Genomic DNA, 18614 nt, shown 5'->3' with positions numbered 1-18614 from the left:
AACTTCTAGAGAACCTCTTGTGGCCTGGGCATGACCAAGAGGGCATCACAATCTGGCTCTGTATCTATAGACTGTGTGAGCCTGTTTTCCTCTGGTCTGTTGAAATGCTGTATTGATGATCCAAGGCCATCTGACTTTTCCCAAACGTGCCTGCAGTGCTGTGAGCAAGGCTTGCATTTGTTTCTCTGCCTTTGGTGCAGATGGTGTGCAGCATTCCTTGGGCTGTGCCCCAGGATGGTGTGAATGACACTTATTGTGGCAGCAATAAAGCCAGGGCTGTTTGCTCAACAGCTGTTGGGTGCATTGTTCCTTTGTGAGAAAAATGCAGCAGCTCTGCTCATGGCATGGACACGTTACATCCCACCCCCACCACCCCGTGCAAAGCTCTTCTCCTGGTTCAGCACCTAAGCAAATGGCAGACTGTGCTATTTAACCACGAGGACTTAATCCCAAAATCAGCCCAACTGTTACTCCAAGGCATGGTAGAACACTTACTGCACTGCCTGGGAGGAAATGGCTTTAAAGCTGGGCCTGGCTTTCATTTGCTCTTGACTTACATGCAGCTGAGCACAGAGGAAAGAAATACTAGACTGCTTCTCCAGGACAAAGGGAAAATGGTCACCTACCTGCAGAGCAGGGAAAGAGCCATTTAAGGCCCAGTTTGGCTACATGCCTCTATTTTCTACTTGCCCTGTTAAGCAGCAACAGATCTGACTGTAAATTTTAGGAGGGAAATAGCATGTGGTTTATTGATTCAATGGTGGAGTTATAAACACATATTACTGCTGAGAACCCCAGCTGCCTCGGCAGAAGTATTCTGTAAACTTTTCATTCTTATTAACTTTAAAAATCAGGTGCAATGAGCTTCAAGCAAGGTTAGAGTGTTCACTCTCCACAGAAAGCCATTCAGCAGTCTTTGCACAGCAAGCTTCAAGATGTATCTCAAAATCTATCTGCACTGATGACCAAGAGCAAGGCTGAGCTGACCCCAAAATCAGTTCACATCCTCTTCTGCCTACCCCAGCCCCCAGCAGCTGAGCTCTCTGGAGAGGGAACCAAGAGAACCAAGCAAATGAGCACACGTGCCTTTTGCCTCTAGATCTATGGTTCAGTTCACCAGCACACTCCCCTCCACAAAAATGCCTCATGCCTACAGTGACAGCTGCACCTGAAGAGAAAACAAAGGACCTAATCCCAAACTTGCTCTCCATTGTGTGGCCAGAAACCAGCTCAGGACCAGCCCATGGAATTCCTGTTCTGACCCAACCAATTTTCTGATCCTGCTCAGCCTCACAGGGGAACGGCTGGACTCTCCCCATTCTCTTTTTGTATAACACCTTTGAATTTGTGAGACCTACAGATTGGAGAAAATTATTTTATTGCTAAAACCAGTGACAAAAAAAACCCTGTGGGCTCACTAGAACTGCAGAAGGTCTAAGAGCTCTAAATTTTGCTCAGCACTCAGAGAGGGAAATCCTGTCCCTACTGAGTGCCAGAAGAGTCAGACATCAACTCCAGCCTGGTCATTTGAAGATTTTTATCTTTCTCTGAAGCTCCTGGGCCAGCAGAGCAGCACAGTGTGTGCCTGCCCTCCCAGAGAGGTTGGGTTTGTAGGGACAGGACTGGCTGACCCTGATGCTCCACAGCCTTAGCAATGTCCAAGTGTCTCATCTTAAGAGTCAGACCTGTCTAATGAGAAAGACAAAAGGTTCCCAGGACAGCAGGTTTGTTTTCCTTAAAAAAATCCACCAACTAAACAAACAAAAACCCCCTTGTTTTTCAAGTCAACTCATTTGAGACCTGTGTCCTCCTGTCCTGCCTGCTCCTTCCCTCCTCCCTGGCTACCAAAGCCTTTTCTGCAGACATACAATACACTGGCTCTATAAAGAGACCATTCTCCCTGTGCAGCTGCATTTGAGTAACTCTCAGAGGCTCTGAAGCACAGCCAACATGCAGAAACATAAAACCCAAGAGGACTGAGTCTTGTTTCACCTGAGAAGGGTTTATCTTACAGCACTGTTCTCTCAGGGATCTGACCATTGCCACTGAGCCTTAAGAAACAGGCATTTTTGACAAGATGTTTCTGGACTCAAACCTAACCAGAGGCTCTTGCTTTTCTGTAGGGTTTTAAAATACTATTTTATTGGAAAAAAACCCCAAACAAAACACCTGATGCCCTGTATGTCTGTAATAGCCCCACAACAGAATTGAAAGTTGTCTTTTTTCTCAGTTAGTTCTAAAAGAGAAGGATTAAAACATGAAACAAATGATAAATCACTTATGTGCTGCTGGTAGGAACTCTGATATGATGATTATAAGAGCTGAATAAAAGGTCTGAACAGAAAAGAATAAAAGATAAGACAGAAGGGATGGGCTCCACAGGGCCAGAGTCATCTGAGCAGAGACTGCACAGCCCTGGCAGCAGGGTGAACACAGGAGCTGCAGCAGGCTCCTGTAACCCACAACAATTTCATGCCAAATACACAGCCCACAATGTGAAATTCCCACAGTAAGGAACACACATATAGTATTTCCAAAACAACTTACTGAGGCACCCTGGAAATTCCAGGGCAGCAAACAAGGGGACTGTATCTTACAACATTAATTCCAAAACCTGAACTAATATGGAAGGCTCTGTGCTTGGCTGGTATTTGGGAAGAACACCACATTCATGCTCTGTTGCCTTTCTTCAGGGCCACCTGGCTTTGAGATGGGATCAGAAGCATTAACCCCACATAAAAGAACCTAAACCTGACCAAACTGACACAGTGATATTCAACCATGGTGCTCTTCTGAGGATTGGTGTAGCAGAAAGTGAATAACATTTGTAACATCCTTTCTTTCTGAGAAGAATTCAAGAGTGTTTTACCTGTAAGGCTTGGACTAAAGAGACAGAAAAGAGCTACACTAACTCACCCTAGCTGGGGATTACAAGGTCCTGAAATCTGATCCACCACAGCACTTTCCTTCTCTCTTTTGGTTGATAGCAATCAATCATCTGTGCCTCAAACAAAATATGGGAAAATGGAGAATTGGGAAGAGAAAGGACATTAAGCACACCCTTATAGCAGTGGATGCTACCTAAATAAAAAATATAAAAAAAAAAAAAGAAAAAAAGAAAACACTTTTTAAAATTGAAAGCACTTAATTGTTTATTGTTATTGTTGTTTTTTGGGTTATTGTGAACTAAGGAAGGAGTCTATTGCCTGTTCCTAAATTGTGTGTTCACCTGAGTCACTATCAGTAATGCCAGTATTTGAAGCAGTATCTGTTTCTTGCTAATTACTGCAATCCTCCCTTTGCCAGCACCCACAGCCATGGTAACCTTATAGTTCAGGAATCTATACAATGTTCTCTCTTTTAACAGAGTCCAGTGCATGGCATGCAAGTTTGCTCTCACAGGGGACAGCTGTGCACATTCACAGACAGGAGAAAACTGTGCATGTAAACTCTGTGACTAAAGTATAAGGAATAACCAGAGCAGCTTGGAGTAAAGCAGATGGAGAAAATGGGGTATAGAAACACACCATTTGACCAGCCTTTATTAGGCTTCTTTAAGCTTAACACCCTGCTGCTGGCTGCAGTCAGCACAGATCTGAAGGAAAAGGAACCTCTCTTCTTCTTCCATGTGCCTCTCTAACTGTCCTTTCACAGTGGAATGATTTTCCTTATTTTTATGGTGATTAGCTTGTTCAGAGAATCAGGACTGAGTCTCTTCCATCAGCTTATGTCACTCCACAGTAATGGTTTTAAATATGACACAGCCACAGCTCTTGTTCTCCTCTCCTCAGTGAGATGGCCCACACACATCATACACAACTGCTCCCACAGTTACTTTCTCAAGTAATCCTATTAATCCAGTGCAGAACAGTCCCTCAGGCATCATCTCAATAACTCTTTTCTGTTCAGGCTTTGTGCCATTTTTCTCTTGTCCTTTGCATTTCTATTTCTTTGCAATTACTGTCTGTTCATGCTCCCTTTGTGCACCCATGAGAAGGTGAAGAGCCCAACACCCTCAGCCATACCCCAGTGATGTTACTGGCCACATCCATCCTCTTGATGGGACCATAATGATTTTTGTCCTTTGTTAAACTGTCAGGACAATTTTTAAGAGCTTCCCTCAGATAAACAAAATGTGTTCTGCTTTCACTGCCTGGCTTTGATATGACAAACCCTGAGCTCTCTCCCTGTGCTGAGCCAAAGTGACTGGGTATGCCAGACTAATTTTTGCAGTTTTCTACTCCTGACTTCACATCAGAAGAATATAATGCAACAGGTTTGTGGAACAAACTGACACAAGTTTTGTTTCTCTTCAGATCTGCACTGACCTCCTGAGATTAAACATGATGCCTCATCCTGAGTGACTCACTCCTGTAGTTAGCTAAATTCAAACTGTCTTCTTTAAAGGCTGTAATGTAAACAATACATTTTACTGTCACAGCTACGTGGACATTAGTTAAAACAACTTTACATTCTGCAAACAGCTACATGATGTTGCTGGTTTATGTGGTTTTGGCATGAACACCACACTTTTCCCCTTTAAGCACTGCCACCTCTTGCTCCCACACATGCCTGCTGCACTAACCACCAGCAGGCTGGGCCAGCACCACTGCTGCAGAGTTTACAGAAAGCCATTCCTGGACACTGCCAGGGAAGCAGATTCCTAAAAAGGCAGCCCCAGGTTCCCTGAGCAGTGGGATGATGCCCAGACCCCACAGCAGGCTGAGCTCATGGAGTACCCACAGAATCCTCCACCAGCACAGCTCACGTCTGCCAAAGCTCTTGGTGATTTTCATGCTCCTCCTGCCTGTGGATTCACCTTTAAATTGAACTCCCTGAAGCCTCTACAAGCAAATATTCACACTGTGGGCTTGTCCCCCCCAAACAGCCCCAGCTACAGACACACAGCAAGAGGACAAACTCTTGTTCAAACCAACACACAAGGTCCCACTTTGGGTCTCTGTGCTGAGCTCGCTCAGGAGTCCAGCACTCCTACCAAGAAGAAAGTTTCTCTCTCCAGCTCCTCTTTTATAAATATATTTTGCTATAATGTTTTTAATGACTGCAATAATTCTCTGTGCTTCCACCCCATGACCTCCAAGTACTTGAAAAACCCTTCCTTTCATCTTTTGCAGTGAGTTCAAGGAAATACAGAGGAGAAATTACATCTTCAAATCCAACCCTCCACTCAAAAACCTAGATCCTGTCTCTGACCATGGTAACAACTGCACTGTTAAAACATCATCATTGACACCTTCTTTAAATGACCTTAAAATAAAGTACATGCAGCCAATCAAAATATCTTTTCAGTAATGTTTACAAAACCCAGGCTGAAACAGTTTTCTCATTTGCAATTTCCTTTTACCATGAAGACCAAAACACTAAAAAAAAAAAAATTAAAAAAAATCACACAACACAAGCTGGTTCCCACTCTTCTTAAGCAGTAAAAAAAAAAAAAATTAGAGTTGAAGATGAAATTTCTGGCATGCTGGGAGTAAAATCTAGCCTGCATGCCATAGATTAGTGGTTAGATATTCCCTGTTATTTTCCAGATATTCAGGCATATGATGTTCACATGCACAGGTAAGTTGGCACATAATTACTGATTCTTGAACATACCCAAAATCACAATAATGGAGTTAGATAAGTTACCATGGAAAGACTTTGCACAATGTATAACTTATATTTCCATCACTGAAAGAGAACTTACCTTTAAGGACTCCCAGAGGGGAAACTGTACCAGAGAGAAAGGAATCTGGAGAGGTGGGAAAAGAAAAAAAAAAAATAACAACAACATAATGTTACCAAAGTAAATTGGGTTGGCATGTTCCTCAACTGGCTAAATTAGGAACAGTTATTGTTCTCCCAGTGAACTGCAGCTTATTACACTTACAAATCTTTACGGACACTTTATGTATGCTGCCATTAAATGACTGGTTTCACTAAAGCAGTTCTACTTTGTTTATCACATTCCCTGCTGAGAGGTTAATGTATTGTTACCAGGGTGGCCTAGAAGTGCAATAGGCAGTGTGATCTAGTGCAGGGACATTCCTGGTTTGTCAGCCAGCCAAGAAAGCCATAAGGATGGTTCAAGAAACACGTTCCCAAGGCCAGGAACACAGCTTGGTAAAAAACATCCTCAGCAGTGCAGACTCTCACAGATGCTGAGCTCTTGTGCTGCAACCAGGGCTCTGCCCTTGGGCATCAGCTGCAAAAATGTTCCTGAACATGTCCCATGATCTCCCATGAACCAGCTCCCTTGAGAATTAAAAGCAGGTTGTGGGGAGCTACCACAGCCCAGCTAAAAGGGAGAAGCTTGGTGGTTCTCCTGCCCAGCAGGATCTCTGTATCTCTGTCTAGGCTCATTCCTGCTGCCTCCTGTCCCAGGAGTGCCCGTGCATTTCCATGTCCTTCACAGATCCTGCCCTGATAAAAGCCTCAGCTCATCACTCAGTTTGCATTGTGAACACACTGGAACACTGTGCAACAAGAGACATCACTTTCCAAGGTTATGCCTTCTATTGTATTTCCTCCTTTGCAAAGCCCTTCACTAAATTCTTCCTTGTCCTTCACCACTCAGAGACGTCCTGTCTAATACCTACCTGTGGTACCAACTCTGCCTGTGCAATCTCCAGGCTGAATATCTGTCCCAAGATATTTCTGAGAAAAGGGTCTCCAGGAAAGCACTGGCCTGGCCTAGGATTGCCCTACAGCTGTATCTGCAGGTCTGCTTTGCCCCCTCCTAAAGCTGCATTATCTCCTCCACTTTGTTAGCCCCAGTTGGCACCATTCTCAAATCTTCCTCCAACTACCTATTTTCTTCTACTTTTATCTTTCTTAATTTTCCCCCTTGTTTAGGCTGATTTGGCAGTTCATATATCAAATTATTTAGTCTCAGAAAGCACTTAGGCATCTTTTACCATGAAAAGGAGTAGATACTCAAAATGGATCACGCTTATTTAATGCAGATATCTTTGCTTGGAGTGATGTCAGGTTATTAAGCTTCACTATAGATATGAATGGCTTATTAAACCCAAATTCAGGCTACACAAAGGAATCTGAAATGGAACATCCATTCAACATCACAGGAGACAAAGAGTATTGTCTGCTTCTCTGTGCTGCAAGTAATGATTAATAAATGAGTCTATTAAGTTAATCTGCCAGGCAAAACTAAACTTGACAGACACCTGCCACAGAAAATTTGTTATCTATTCAGGCAGGAAATGGCAGTGAGAAGAAATCAATGTCACTGCTGTACATTGAGCTGACAAACTGAAATCTCAGAGGAAGTTTGTCATCTTGGACAACGAGCAATGTCCCTGGTGGCATCTCAGAGCCCCACAATAAAGGTCAGACATGGCTCTTATTTATCAGGGTCTTGAAACTCTACTGTAGCAATTAAATTTCATTTTTTATACTGGGTGAAAAAGCTCAGCTCTTTGACAGTAATGTGTGGTAATATATTTATGAGAAGATATATACACACCCACATGCTACTGCAGCATTGTTGAACTGAAATTATATGGAATGATTTCTTTGCAATGTAAAATAAAAAAAAAAAAACGTAATCTTCTATGATCTAGACCAAAAAAAATAGGGAAAAATAAGTAACAATAACCAATACATTTGCTTCAAATTTGTTAAAAAGAAGAAAAGGAAACGCTCTGTATCCAGCTGTACACCAAACAAAACAAGCTTTCAAATACAGCCTCCAAGTTTTGCTTTTTTTATGCTCGTGAATGAGTGGTAAAATTAAGCAGCTGTTAATAAGACAACAAGGGAAGCCTGTGACATAATCCCCTTTATATCACTTAGCCAGAAGCATTTCAATCAAAGGGGAAACTTGTTCACAAGTGCTGTTTGATTTTCAGTGTTAGTGGTGTTTGCTTTCCACACCCTGCTCAGGGGGAGCCTGGGCTGGATGGGGATTATGGGTTTCCCTTTTCCCCATGTGCCCCATGGGATGCAGATTTCAGATGTGTGTCAGGGTGACCTGCACAGCCACTGGGCTCCCTCCTCTCTAGCTGGGCTGCAGGATAAGGCTCTAAACATTCAAACATTCATAAGTCACGCTTTACTAGAGTTTAAAGACTTGTAAAACCCAAACAAAATAGGAAGCACCACCACCACCACCAAGCAGAGCAGCAGCATCTTTGCTGCACTAAGAAGATCCTAAGGAGATGCCCTACATTTATTGCAGTCACCCATTTGATCCTGTCTGACATCCTGACTTAAAAACAAAACCCACACAAGCAATTTCATGGGTATTGCAATGAAAGGGAGTCTGTCTTCCTGTGGATTTGGGTTTTGTCATCAGATTCTCTGAAGCCAAATCATTTCCAAGCTGCCTTCGGCAATCTTCCCATGACAGGGACCTCCATCACGTTTCTTCTCCAGATCTATTCCACAGCCCTTGTTGAAAGTTCAGCTCCCATTGAAAGCCTTCCCTCAAACCCCTTAATCACCTTTATCCTCCCCTCAAGAAAGTTATCAGAACTCCTGTTTATCTTCACAGCCTCTGCCCTTCTGCCACATTTCCGTGGTCAAGATGTGGAAGGGCCGTGCAGGCTGCTGTGTCCATGTGTGCAAACACCCTGCTGGCATAAACCTCATCTCCCTAAGAGACCAGACTAAACAGCCCACACCCAAAAGCAGCATTAATATATGCAAAAAGAAATAGCTCTGTGAGGGTAGCTCATCTGACCATGAAAAAGCCTTTAGATGGCTTCTTGCCCTTTATTCTTCCTCCACGGCAGACGTGACAAAATCTTGTAGTCTGGGGACACTTCTTAATTTGAACACTTACAGCATTTCATTCCTTTTTGTATTTTGCTTCTTCTTAAAAGAAAAGCTCTTCAGCAATGAACAGAATCACACCCTGTTAGGCAGAGATATTTCTGCGTGAAATAAGCTAAGGCAACAATAAAAATGTGGTCCACACATGTGGGTAATTTGCTGCCAGCAAATATGAAACCCTGGCAAGCTCCAGCAACCTCTCATTTGACATTAATATAAAATAGACAGAGAGTACCAGTTCTCATGTCTGGCCTAATGTTATATAACTATGCTGTTTGTTCATCAGAGGCAACCCTTAAACACACTCAAAAGGCAAATTTAAAGACCCCAGCCAGCTGCAAATAATTATTCTAAAATGTTTTATAGGTTAGTGAAATTATCATTTACTCTGGTCCCTGCACTTCTTAGCACCTGATACCTAACTTAAGGTAATGAACTTTGCAGATGCTTATTTCTACACATCTACTTAATTCCCTTGATACAAAGAATTTTAAATTATTATGTTTAACAAGTTACTTTTAGAAATAGCTGCACTTCCCCACCAGAGCAGCAGACACATCTTGCTTCTAAAGAAAAATACCAACCTGTAAGTACTGAAGATTGATGACAGAGCAAAACTCCTCCCACCAAATACTGTTTCATTAAATAAAAGAAATTTAAGGAGGAACTTAATAATGCTCTTTGTTACTACAACACAACACTTTAAAGTATTGTGTATATATAGCACTGAAAATTCACCCATTCGATATCTGATGGTAAATTGCAAGCTGACATTGTCCTGAGGAAAGCAGCAGCCAGAGCAAAGGCAGCAAGCTGAAGGAGTGGCAAAGAATGGGGGAAAGAACCAAAAGAAAAAAACCCAAAACCTCATCAGCCCCTTCAGAACTGGGATTCCCTTCCAAATATGAGAATTCTTTCACACAAAGAGGAAACAGATGTCCATGGCTGGAATTTGCATGTGGCTTTATTCTCTTCTAGGATACAATAAAACTACTCTTCTTCTCATCCTCCGAGCTAGAAATTAAACAGTGGCATGTCATGCAGAGTCCAGCTGTGCTTCCTACCTCCAACCTTTATTAGCAATATATTTAAAAAGAAGAAAAGAGAGAGAAAGAAAGAAAGGGAGAAACTAGAAAAGCACAAGAACTGAAAAACTGTGGTATGTGTTCTCAAAACAATATAAAACCTACAGATGTTCTTACTAATCTGTGGCACATGTTTGTTTATTCAGGTTTTCCCTGTCCCCAGTTCAGCAGGCTTTGCTCTCCAGAAGACTTATCTATTTTTATAAACGTTAAATAGTGGAGGAGAGATTGGCATAAACAGCCAGAGGAGGAACAGGATCACCTTGTAAGAGCTTTCTCAGTGTCCCTGAAAATGCACCTCCATCCCAGAAATTGCTCTCACCCACACCCCCACTGTTCCCTACATGAACAGCAATGGGAGGAAAGCCAACACTTCTGAAGAGGATTTTGAGAGTATGAATGTCACAAAGGCCAGCAGCAAGAACATCTGCTCACTTCAGGGAGAGCCCATTTCATCCTCGAGGGGCAGCTCTCAAACTTGCACCCCACCTGTCACCTGCACTCACCAGGACAAGGACAGAGGGGCCATAACTGTCCAAGTCTTTATTTATGAGGAGTACTGAGCTGCTGTGCCAAACTGTGCCTTCTCCACTGTAATTGCAAAGAAAACTCTAATAACCCACTTCTGTATAGCAAAAATATATTGTTTTCTAAGGATACATACATGGCAAATTTCAGAACAATCTTCCCTTCACCTGAGTCCCTTTTACAATCCCTTTTTCCCTAGCTTCTCTATAAAGGATAGAAGGGTTTTTTAATAGGTTCAAGTTAAAGCAGAATAAAACAACCCTGTCAGCCCACTGTTATGTGTGTTAATAATCCCAGCAAATTTGGTTCAGTGTCTTACCCTCCTGAAATTCTTCACACACTTGCCCAATACACCCAGATTAGGACAAACTGATGTTCCAGCTATAAATATACTTTCCCCAGGATGGGTTTTGAAAAGACAGCATGAAAAGAGGCAAGTCTGGCTCCTGGCCACATTAGAGGTCATAGCAATAGCCACCATCAAGGTTTGGAGGTTTCACAGCTTTTCTACTGACTGAAGGTGAAGGTGTTTCAGACCCATCATTGATGGGATACCCTAGAGCTGACAAAGTAGACTTCTTTTCTTGCAAAGTTTCAATTAATATTGTCCCCCAGGCCCTCCTTGAAAAACTGCAGACTCCACAAGAAACTGAATTATAAAAAGGTAATTTGTAACCTGAACATGAATGAAAGACTGTCAAAGCCATCAGCTGTGCTCCTGCAGCTCTGTGAGATGGAAGGTTGGGAGTGTAAGGAAAGAATGGACAAGTTTATATGTTAAACAAATGATGGAAGGCTTTGTTAATAAACACTGATGCAAAAACAAACAAAGCTTTTCAGGCAAGTTTAACAACGCTGGCATAGCAATGACCAGGGAAGAGGTTTTGGCTTCACTCCTTAAGGAAAACAGTGAAGGACCAAGCTCACACACAGCACCTTCCTGTAAAACTGCACCAAGCCAGAGAGGTGGAACCCCACGGGAAGCTCAGCCATCACAAGGAAAAACTATCAAGTTGCATTTGCAACAAACAACTTTTCACAGTCCTTCAGTGCTGAACACCAGCTCTGCAGCACTGCCAGAGGCAAAGGAATGGCGTTTAGGGTGGTAGAAACATCAATCTCAACAATGCCAAGAGTATAATTAAAACAAAGGTTTCAGATCATGCACCAGCAGCCACCTGAAGTAATCAGCAATTCTCTCATTTTCAAATAACATTAACTCTGTATGAGCTGGGAAAAAACCGCAAGCTATAAATGGGAAGAAATACAAAATTCCTGCACTACAGTAATTTTTCTGGTTCAGGCATCTGCTAACTCTCAAATAAATATTTGCACCTTGCTTCCTACGTTTCCCCAGCTCTAACCCCAAAGTATTTCACTTGTCACCTGGCATATGTGAATGGTTGGAACTAAATTCCTTTCCTAGACAAAACATTATTATGGCCCCACAGGGTTGCTTAATTTGGTTACAAGCCATTCTCACAGATGTCCTTTAGACCTGCGTGGCCGAACTTCACATCCACATTTCCTCTTAAATAGCATCACACACTCATTATAAATGCAACTTACATGGCATATTACGTAGTAAAGATAAGTAAAAGGAAAATTCAGTTTTTCCTCCATGAGAAAAAGGTTCTGTGATTAAAAAAAGCAAAGAATAATAACAGAAAAGGTGTTTTTCTGCAGGGGCAATATTGACCAGTGAAGGGGAAAGACATAGTCAGAGATCCAGCATGGCTGCATGTTTCCAAAACATGGGAAAAAGAGAGGCACTGAGGCAGATGCACAAACTCAATGCAGGCTGGATTGATTTAAGAGACCCTGATGATCACAGAGCCCTAACTTTGCACACGCGTGAGACAGACCATCACTGAGCTATTGAAGGCTCTTTCCTCAAAGAAACAACATTAACAGCCTCACATTCCACCCCCAACCCCTTCTTGAACCAGCCCCTTCTTACTCTGCTGGGAGAACAGAATAACTATTAGAGATTGCATACTGTCAGCCACAAAAGTCGATTTTATTGGATTTCAAACAGGAGCTAGACTGACCAGCCCCTAATTACACAAATAAAATGTTCTCCCATTTTCCAACAAATAAGCATTAAAGGAGATGCCTGTTTTGCTATTAATTTTCAACAACATATTAAGAAAACCTCTCAGCAAGTAAATGAATATGCTGACACCGATTGGTACATGCTGTTTTCAGGGCACAGATAAAAATCTTGTAGGATAAAAGATGAGTTTAGCAGCTCCAGAAGAATGAAGGTATTGTTTAACAGGAAGCAGATGTATGTCAGATGGCAAACTCATTAAAGTGTCCCATCGTTAAAGGAAACGGGATAACAACGAGCCATCTGAAAAAACCTGCAGTGATCAGGAAATGCACAAGCCGCAGCTAATCTCCTATTTATTGGTAGGTAATGCCTCTAAGTCATGCACATGCATTGAGTTTAGGAGCATGAAGGACTAATCTTTGTTCTCATGAAAGAAACAGGAGCAGAACCCAAGAGCATGGAGAGCAGCATTTCTGGAAGAAGTCTTCTGAGGGAAAACTCCCAACATTTGGAGGAGCTGTTACATCAACCCGTGGGTGCACTCACAGACAGTCTGGGCAGCATGAGTGCCCAGACCCTGAGAGCATTTTAATGGACATTTTACATACATGGGGCATTTTAAATGTAAACATCATTACAAAAATGCCTTATGAAAGGTACCTGTCAAGGAATAGCCTCCAAATACAAACTTGGAAACTCTAATCAAAGAAAAAAAACATTCACTATTGGGCACTGGAGTGATGGATTTGCAGTATCAGAGCTGAACAATTCCTCAAGTGAGAATTTTGCAGGTTATATAAGGACCTAAGCACAAGGAATTAAAAAAGCAGCATAGATTCACAAAATCATAGAATCATTTAGGTTGGAAAAGACCTCTGTGATCATTGAGTCCAACTGTTAACCCAGCACTCCCAAGCACATCACTAAACCACATCCCCAAGTGCCATCTACCTGCTTTTAAATCCCTCCAGGGATGGGAACTCAACCACTTCCCTGGGTAGCCTCTTCCAAAGCTTGACAGCTCTTCCAGTGAATAAATTTTTCCTGCTGCCCAACCTGAACCTCCCCTGGTGCAGCTTGAGGCCTTTTATTCTCCTCCTGGCACTTGTCACCTGGGAGAAGAGACCGGTCCCCACCTGGCTGCTCCTTTCAGGGAGCTGTAGAGAGTGAGGAGGTCCCACCTGAGCCTCCTTTTCTCCAGGCTGAGCACTCCCAGTTCCCTGAGCCACTCCTTGTGCTTCAGACCCTTCCCCAGCTCCTTTCCCTTCCCTGGACAAGCTCCAGCCCCTCCATGTCTTTCCTGTAGTGAGGGGCCCAAAACTGAACCCAGGATTCGACTCAAAGACAGCATGTTTGATTCACAAGGCAGGTGGATCTGTGGAGAGGAGTGAGAGTATTGCTTCATCCAGCAAATATTCAGTCTAAGAAACTGGAAAACAGTGCAGCTGTAATTGCACTGACATCAGCAAAGAACTCTGGTCCTCAGAGTAACAGCCACAATTAAAAAAAAAAAAAAAAAAAAAAAAAAGGAACATGTGTTTCTTCCATCTTGGATATATCTCAACCTATACCAGTTTTGCTACAAATGTCTTGTTCCTACATTATGATTACAAATATCACACAGCAGCTCTCACCATAAAAATTAAATACGTCCCTTGCCAGGAGTTTTCTGAGCATCACTAAAAAAAAATTTCCAAGAGAAAATCCATCTCTGCCTTTGGATATTGGCCTGATCCAAAGGCATTGAAATCACTGGGAATTTTGCACATGTGGCTTTGACAGCTTCTGGATCAGGACTGATGCTAAAGATGGAGAAAAGAGGAGAGGGTAGATGCAAAGGTTCTACAGCACAACACAAAGATCAGCTAACCTGGATTCTACCATGTCCTTCCCAGGGTGCACAGACCCCACTCATAGTGGGAGCAGGCTCTAGGATCTCCTTTTGTTAAACTTGTTTAGCAGGAACTGCTGCGAATTCCTTGCTTTTACAGAACATACACAACAGCCTTAATTATATCTGAGCCCAAACCATCAACTTTTAAGTACAATTTTAAGTCCCAATACAGTTAATGTAAGCTAACCAAGATTTTTGAATGTTTTACCAAATACAGACTTTGGCATTTTGCTGCATTTACCCTTGGTTATTTGGTAAGGGTATTCCTGCTTTTTTGTCCTTGTGGAGGAAAAAAAAAGAAAAATCCAAACTGTATGAAAAAGAAAAATAAGCAGACATTATTTTAAACAAAACACTTCATGGATATTATTGAGAAAACTACTCCATCAGTGGTAGTGCAAAACCAACATTAATGGAACAACTACTATAAACCGAGCTGAAACTTCTGTCCCTGAAGTGTAAGGCCTGTGCAGTACTGTTTGTGTATCTTACACCATCATCTCCATCATGTGGCAGAGAGAAAAAATGCAGACTAATGTCAAATTCAGGAAGTACTGCTCATGTAAAGGTATTTTACTTCAGATTCAGAATTTTGTATCTCACAAAATGGGGCTTTGCTAAGTTTCCTTCTGTGGGTGCCATGTTTGGCTGTTTTAATTAACAGTCGCATTGCTTTGGCCCAACCACAGGACATGATCTGGCAGGAGTGAAATCACCTACTATCTTTTACATATTAAAACTTTCCCGCACTGCAGCTACAATTCCACAAACTTTAATCTGATTCTACATCACAAAAGACCTAATCTAAAACTCATTACAGTGAACTGAAAAAATCCCAGCAAGCGTTTGGCTGATCCCAAAGGAGCAGTTAGACAATGCACATACAGATTCAGGAAGGATGGTTTCTTTGTTATTATTATTATTATTTTTACTCTCTATAATTCTTTTCTGACAGTTTAACCAATTCTGCAGACTCTGTAACTATTTAAACAGGAAGCCCCTGGACCCAGCAGACCTCCCTGCTGATGCAGCTGGAGAGTTACTCTGCTCCTAATGGAGCATTTCTCCCAGCCCCAGCCCGAGGTAGCAGCTGTAGGATGTGGGGTTGGACACTGCTGGGCCACCTGGGACTCGCTGCCCTCCCAGGTGTGCACGTGCAGCCTCATCCATGGCAATCCAGCCCCTGGGAAAGGCTGCACCCCCCAACTTCCTGCCTGTCAGCAAGCTGGGAAAAAACTTCAGTGAGGCTGGCTGCACAAATCCAGTGTGCACAGAGCAGGGAGGGTTTGCTCTCAGGAGCCTCTTGCAGGCTGCCTCAAAGGAGCCTAAACCCTCCTTGTACAATGGCATCACTGGTGTAAGAGCTGTGGAAAGAAAAGCCACGACTCTCAATGATTTGTTTTAATCCAGTTATGGAGAAGATGCTTTCTTCATAAGCCTTTGAGCTCCTTTGCATGACTTTATAGAGGCACCTCATTTCTGTCTGCCTTGAGAATCTCTCATAGCCACAATGTTTAACCATAAAGCTAAACCAGAACAAATTCTCACACTTGGTTACCCAGCTCAGATGGGAGGAAAGTGTGTGAGGCTACAAAAGCCTGGGAATAAGATCAAGGGGAACAAGGGTGCTTTGGTGGGCAAGACAGCTAAACAACTGGAACATCCCAGCACACACAAACCCTTATTTTGTTCATTTGCTCATCCTGCAGTCCCGTTCACACAGCCCAGGAGTAGCTTTGGGCTATCAGCAGGGCCTGAGGGAACTGAACTGCAGAGCACGACAGCAGCTCAGGCTTCTTCCATGAAATCCTGCTTGGAGCTGTGATCACCAAAGTAGATGCTACCAAGTTTCCACTTTACCATATAAATCATCCCCTCCACGTTTGGCAAAGCACTTAAGCACATGCTTAGCTGTGCTAGAGCTAATTTTCTTCCCAGCAGCCAGCATGGGGCTGTGTTTTGGATTTGTGCTGGAAGCAGTGTTGATAACTCAGGGATGTTTTAGTTATTGCTGGGCAGGGCTCACACAGAGACAAGGCCCTTCCAGCTCCTAACCCCACCAGAGAGGGGGCTGGGGGTGCACAGGGAGTTAGGGGACACATAGCAGGGACAGCTGACCCCTACCACCCCAAGGGACATCCCAGACCATGCGGTGTCATGCTGGGGAAGAAGCAGGAAAGGGAGATGTTCAGAGGATGGCATTTGCCTTCCAAGTCCCCATTAGGTGTGATGTCCCTGCTGTCCTGGGGATGGCTGATCACCTGCCTGTCCTCACAGTGAATGATTCCTTCTGTAGCTTTGCTTGGCTTTTGCTTTACCTGTTCAACTGTCTGTATCCACTCACAAGTTTTCTCAGTTTCTCCCTTCCAATCCTTCCCCCACCCCACTGGTGGCCATGTGGGGATGAGCTGCCAGCTGGGGTTAAACCATGACAACAGCTTTCACTATTGCTGAATGGGAACAAGATTAACCTTTAAGATGTTAAATACCAAACACGAGTTCTCAAACCTCCATGCTCTTCTTCACACTCCCAACTTCCCTTTAATCCAAAAGTTCTTCCAGAGCTGGAGCTGGGCCAAAGTGTTTTGTAGAGCTGAAGCCTGAACAAAGTGTTCTGCTAATTTGGGGCTGCAACCAACATGGTGACTGATGAGAAAAGCCAGCTAACAGCCTAATCTTTTCTGTGTGTTCCTTGAGATACACAGTGAGGAGCTCAAAGTGATCTCAAGCACCCAAGAGAGGACAAGCCAAGGGAACAACACGACTGGAGCTCCACCAAGAAGCTTCAGCACCACAGCCAAGCCGTGCCTTGCCAGGGCCCCACGATGGGATCAGATCCCACCACTGCCTCTCTCTCTCACGCAGCAGGTCTGAGCACAGCATCTGCTGCACTGATGGTGCCTTTAAGGAGCCTCCTTCTGTGGAAAACATTGACAGCAGAAGGAGAAAGCCAAGCTGCACGCCCACTGCAGCACGGCCTCCAGAGGGAACGGGATGGGAAATGCCATGGGATGGGAAATGCTGCTCTCACAGCTTCAATCCATTTAAAGGCCATTCTGCACCCAAAAGGTTTGACTGAGATGATTTCTTTTCCTCACTGGTTTTGCAGCCATGTCAAACGCCCATCACAGCAGATTTGGCAGCTCCCTGCTGGCACAGGGACAAAACTCACAGGGCAATGGCTCAGGCTGTGTGGGTAGGTGCAGGATTTTGACTGCAATACACAGACAAAATCAATGGGATTTACATATATATGATTTGGACAGTCTTCCCAATTGTTTTAATTGCTGACAGCTGGGAAGCAGTCAGCAATTCAATAATTTTCATGCTAACAGGCATTATTTGAAAGGACAGAAAATTGAATGCAAAATGAATTAAAAAATAATGAATTGAATGCAAAAATGTTGCTTGGAGAAATAGTCAGACATTCCCTAGCCATGAGGAATCGCCTGAAATTTTACCTTTTCACTGGACAGTAGGGTAGAAACTTGTTGGGAAACCTACCCTTAGGTTTCTGGATTTGTTACTACTCCTGCAGCCTCATGAATGGACTGGATGCCTTATTCTGGGTGCTACTCAATGCACTGATAATGCTCCTTCCACCCTGAGCCTGGCTGGGATATATCTGCCTAAATTAGTTCAACAAAACTGTGAAGCAGCATCTGAAATAAAAAATATTCATCCTGATCCTGACATGGTGTCCCAGAAGCTGCAGAGCAGCTTGGACTCAAGGAACTGGGCACCAGGCAGTGCAGTAAAGAAAAATTACCAAGCAAATTAAGAAGCAAAGAGAAAAGGAAGGAAAGAAATGCTACTGCCTAATACACTTTGCTGATGTCAAAGCAAGTGCCTTTTACAGTATAATTTTGTAACTTTTTGGGCTGAGAAGGAGCAGGCTGGTGTTAGCAGCATATAATAATAGAACAAGGTGACTTAAACCAGGATTTTTTCTAATGAGATTAGCAAACTATACATTACAATTCCCGTAATGTTTCAGCCTCAAGGCATTTTAATTACACTTTTCATTTATCTTCCCTGGGATTTTCTGACTCCTGCCAAAATCCTTTCTTCACTTAAAAAGCAATTTTTATCTCAGGGTAAGTGCTAATAGACCACTTCAGACAAAACAACCAAAATCTGCAGAACTCATACAAGAGCAAAAATCAACTGTGGCTTTCAATCAAAGGATATAATTCCATTAACACCTTTCTTTAAATAGTATCACCATGTGCTGGTAGTGGGCTTTGGGATCATG

The 18614-nt window shown here is 43.0% G+C and overlaps 1 protein-coding gene across 9 annotated transcripts in view; it reads right to left on the bottom strand.

The window, feature by feature from the left end:
* SLC25A26 (solute carrier family 25 member 26) overlaps window positions 1-18614 on the bottom strand; it is an 83807-nt gene that overhangs the window by 19493 nt on the left and 45700 nt on the right. For 7 of the 9 annotated variants that reach the window (XM_059856764.1, XM_059856766.1, XM_059856767.1 and 4 more), the window contains one exon: window positions 5711-5755. The exons of the other annotated variants lie outside the window; for them this stretch is intronic. In XM_059856764.1, coding sequence (XP_059712747.1) covers window positions 5711-5755 — 45 coding nt within the window. The remainder of the gene's footprint in view (window positions 1-5710; window positions 5756-18614) is intronic. 9 annotated transcript variants of the gene reach the window in all.

The sequence above is a fragment of the Haemorhous mexicanus genome, chromosome 11, assembly GCF_027477595.1.
Source record: "Haemorhous mexicanus isolate bHaeMex1 chromosome 11, bHaeMex1.pri, whole genome shotgun sequence".
NCBI lineage: Eukaryota > Metazoa > Chordata > Aves > Passeriformes > Fringillidae > Haemorhous > Haemorhous mexicanus.
The sequence above is the reverse complement of the archived record's forward strand: the minus strand, read 5'-3'. Positions and strand labels throughout refer to the sequence as shown.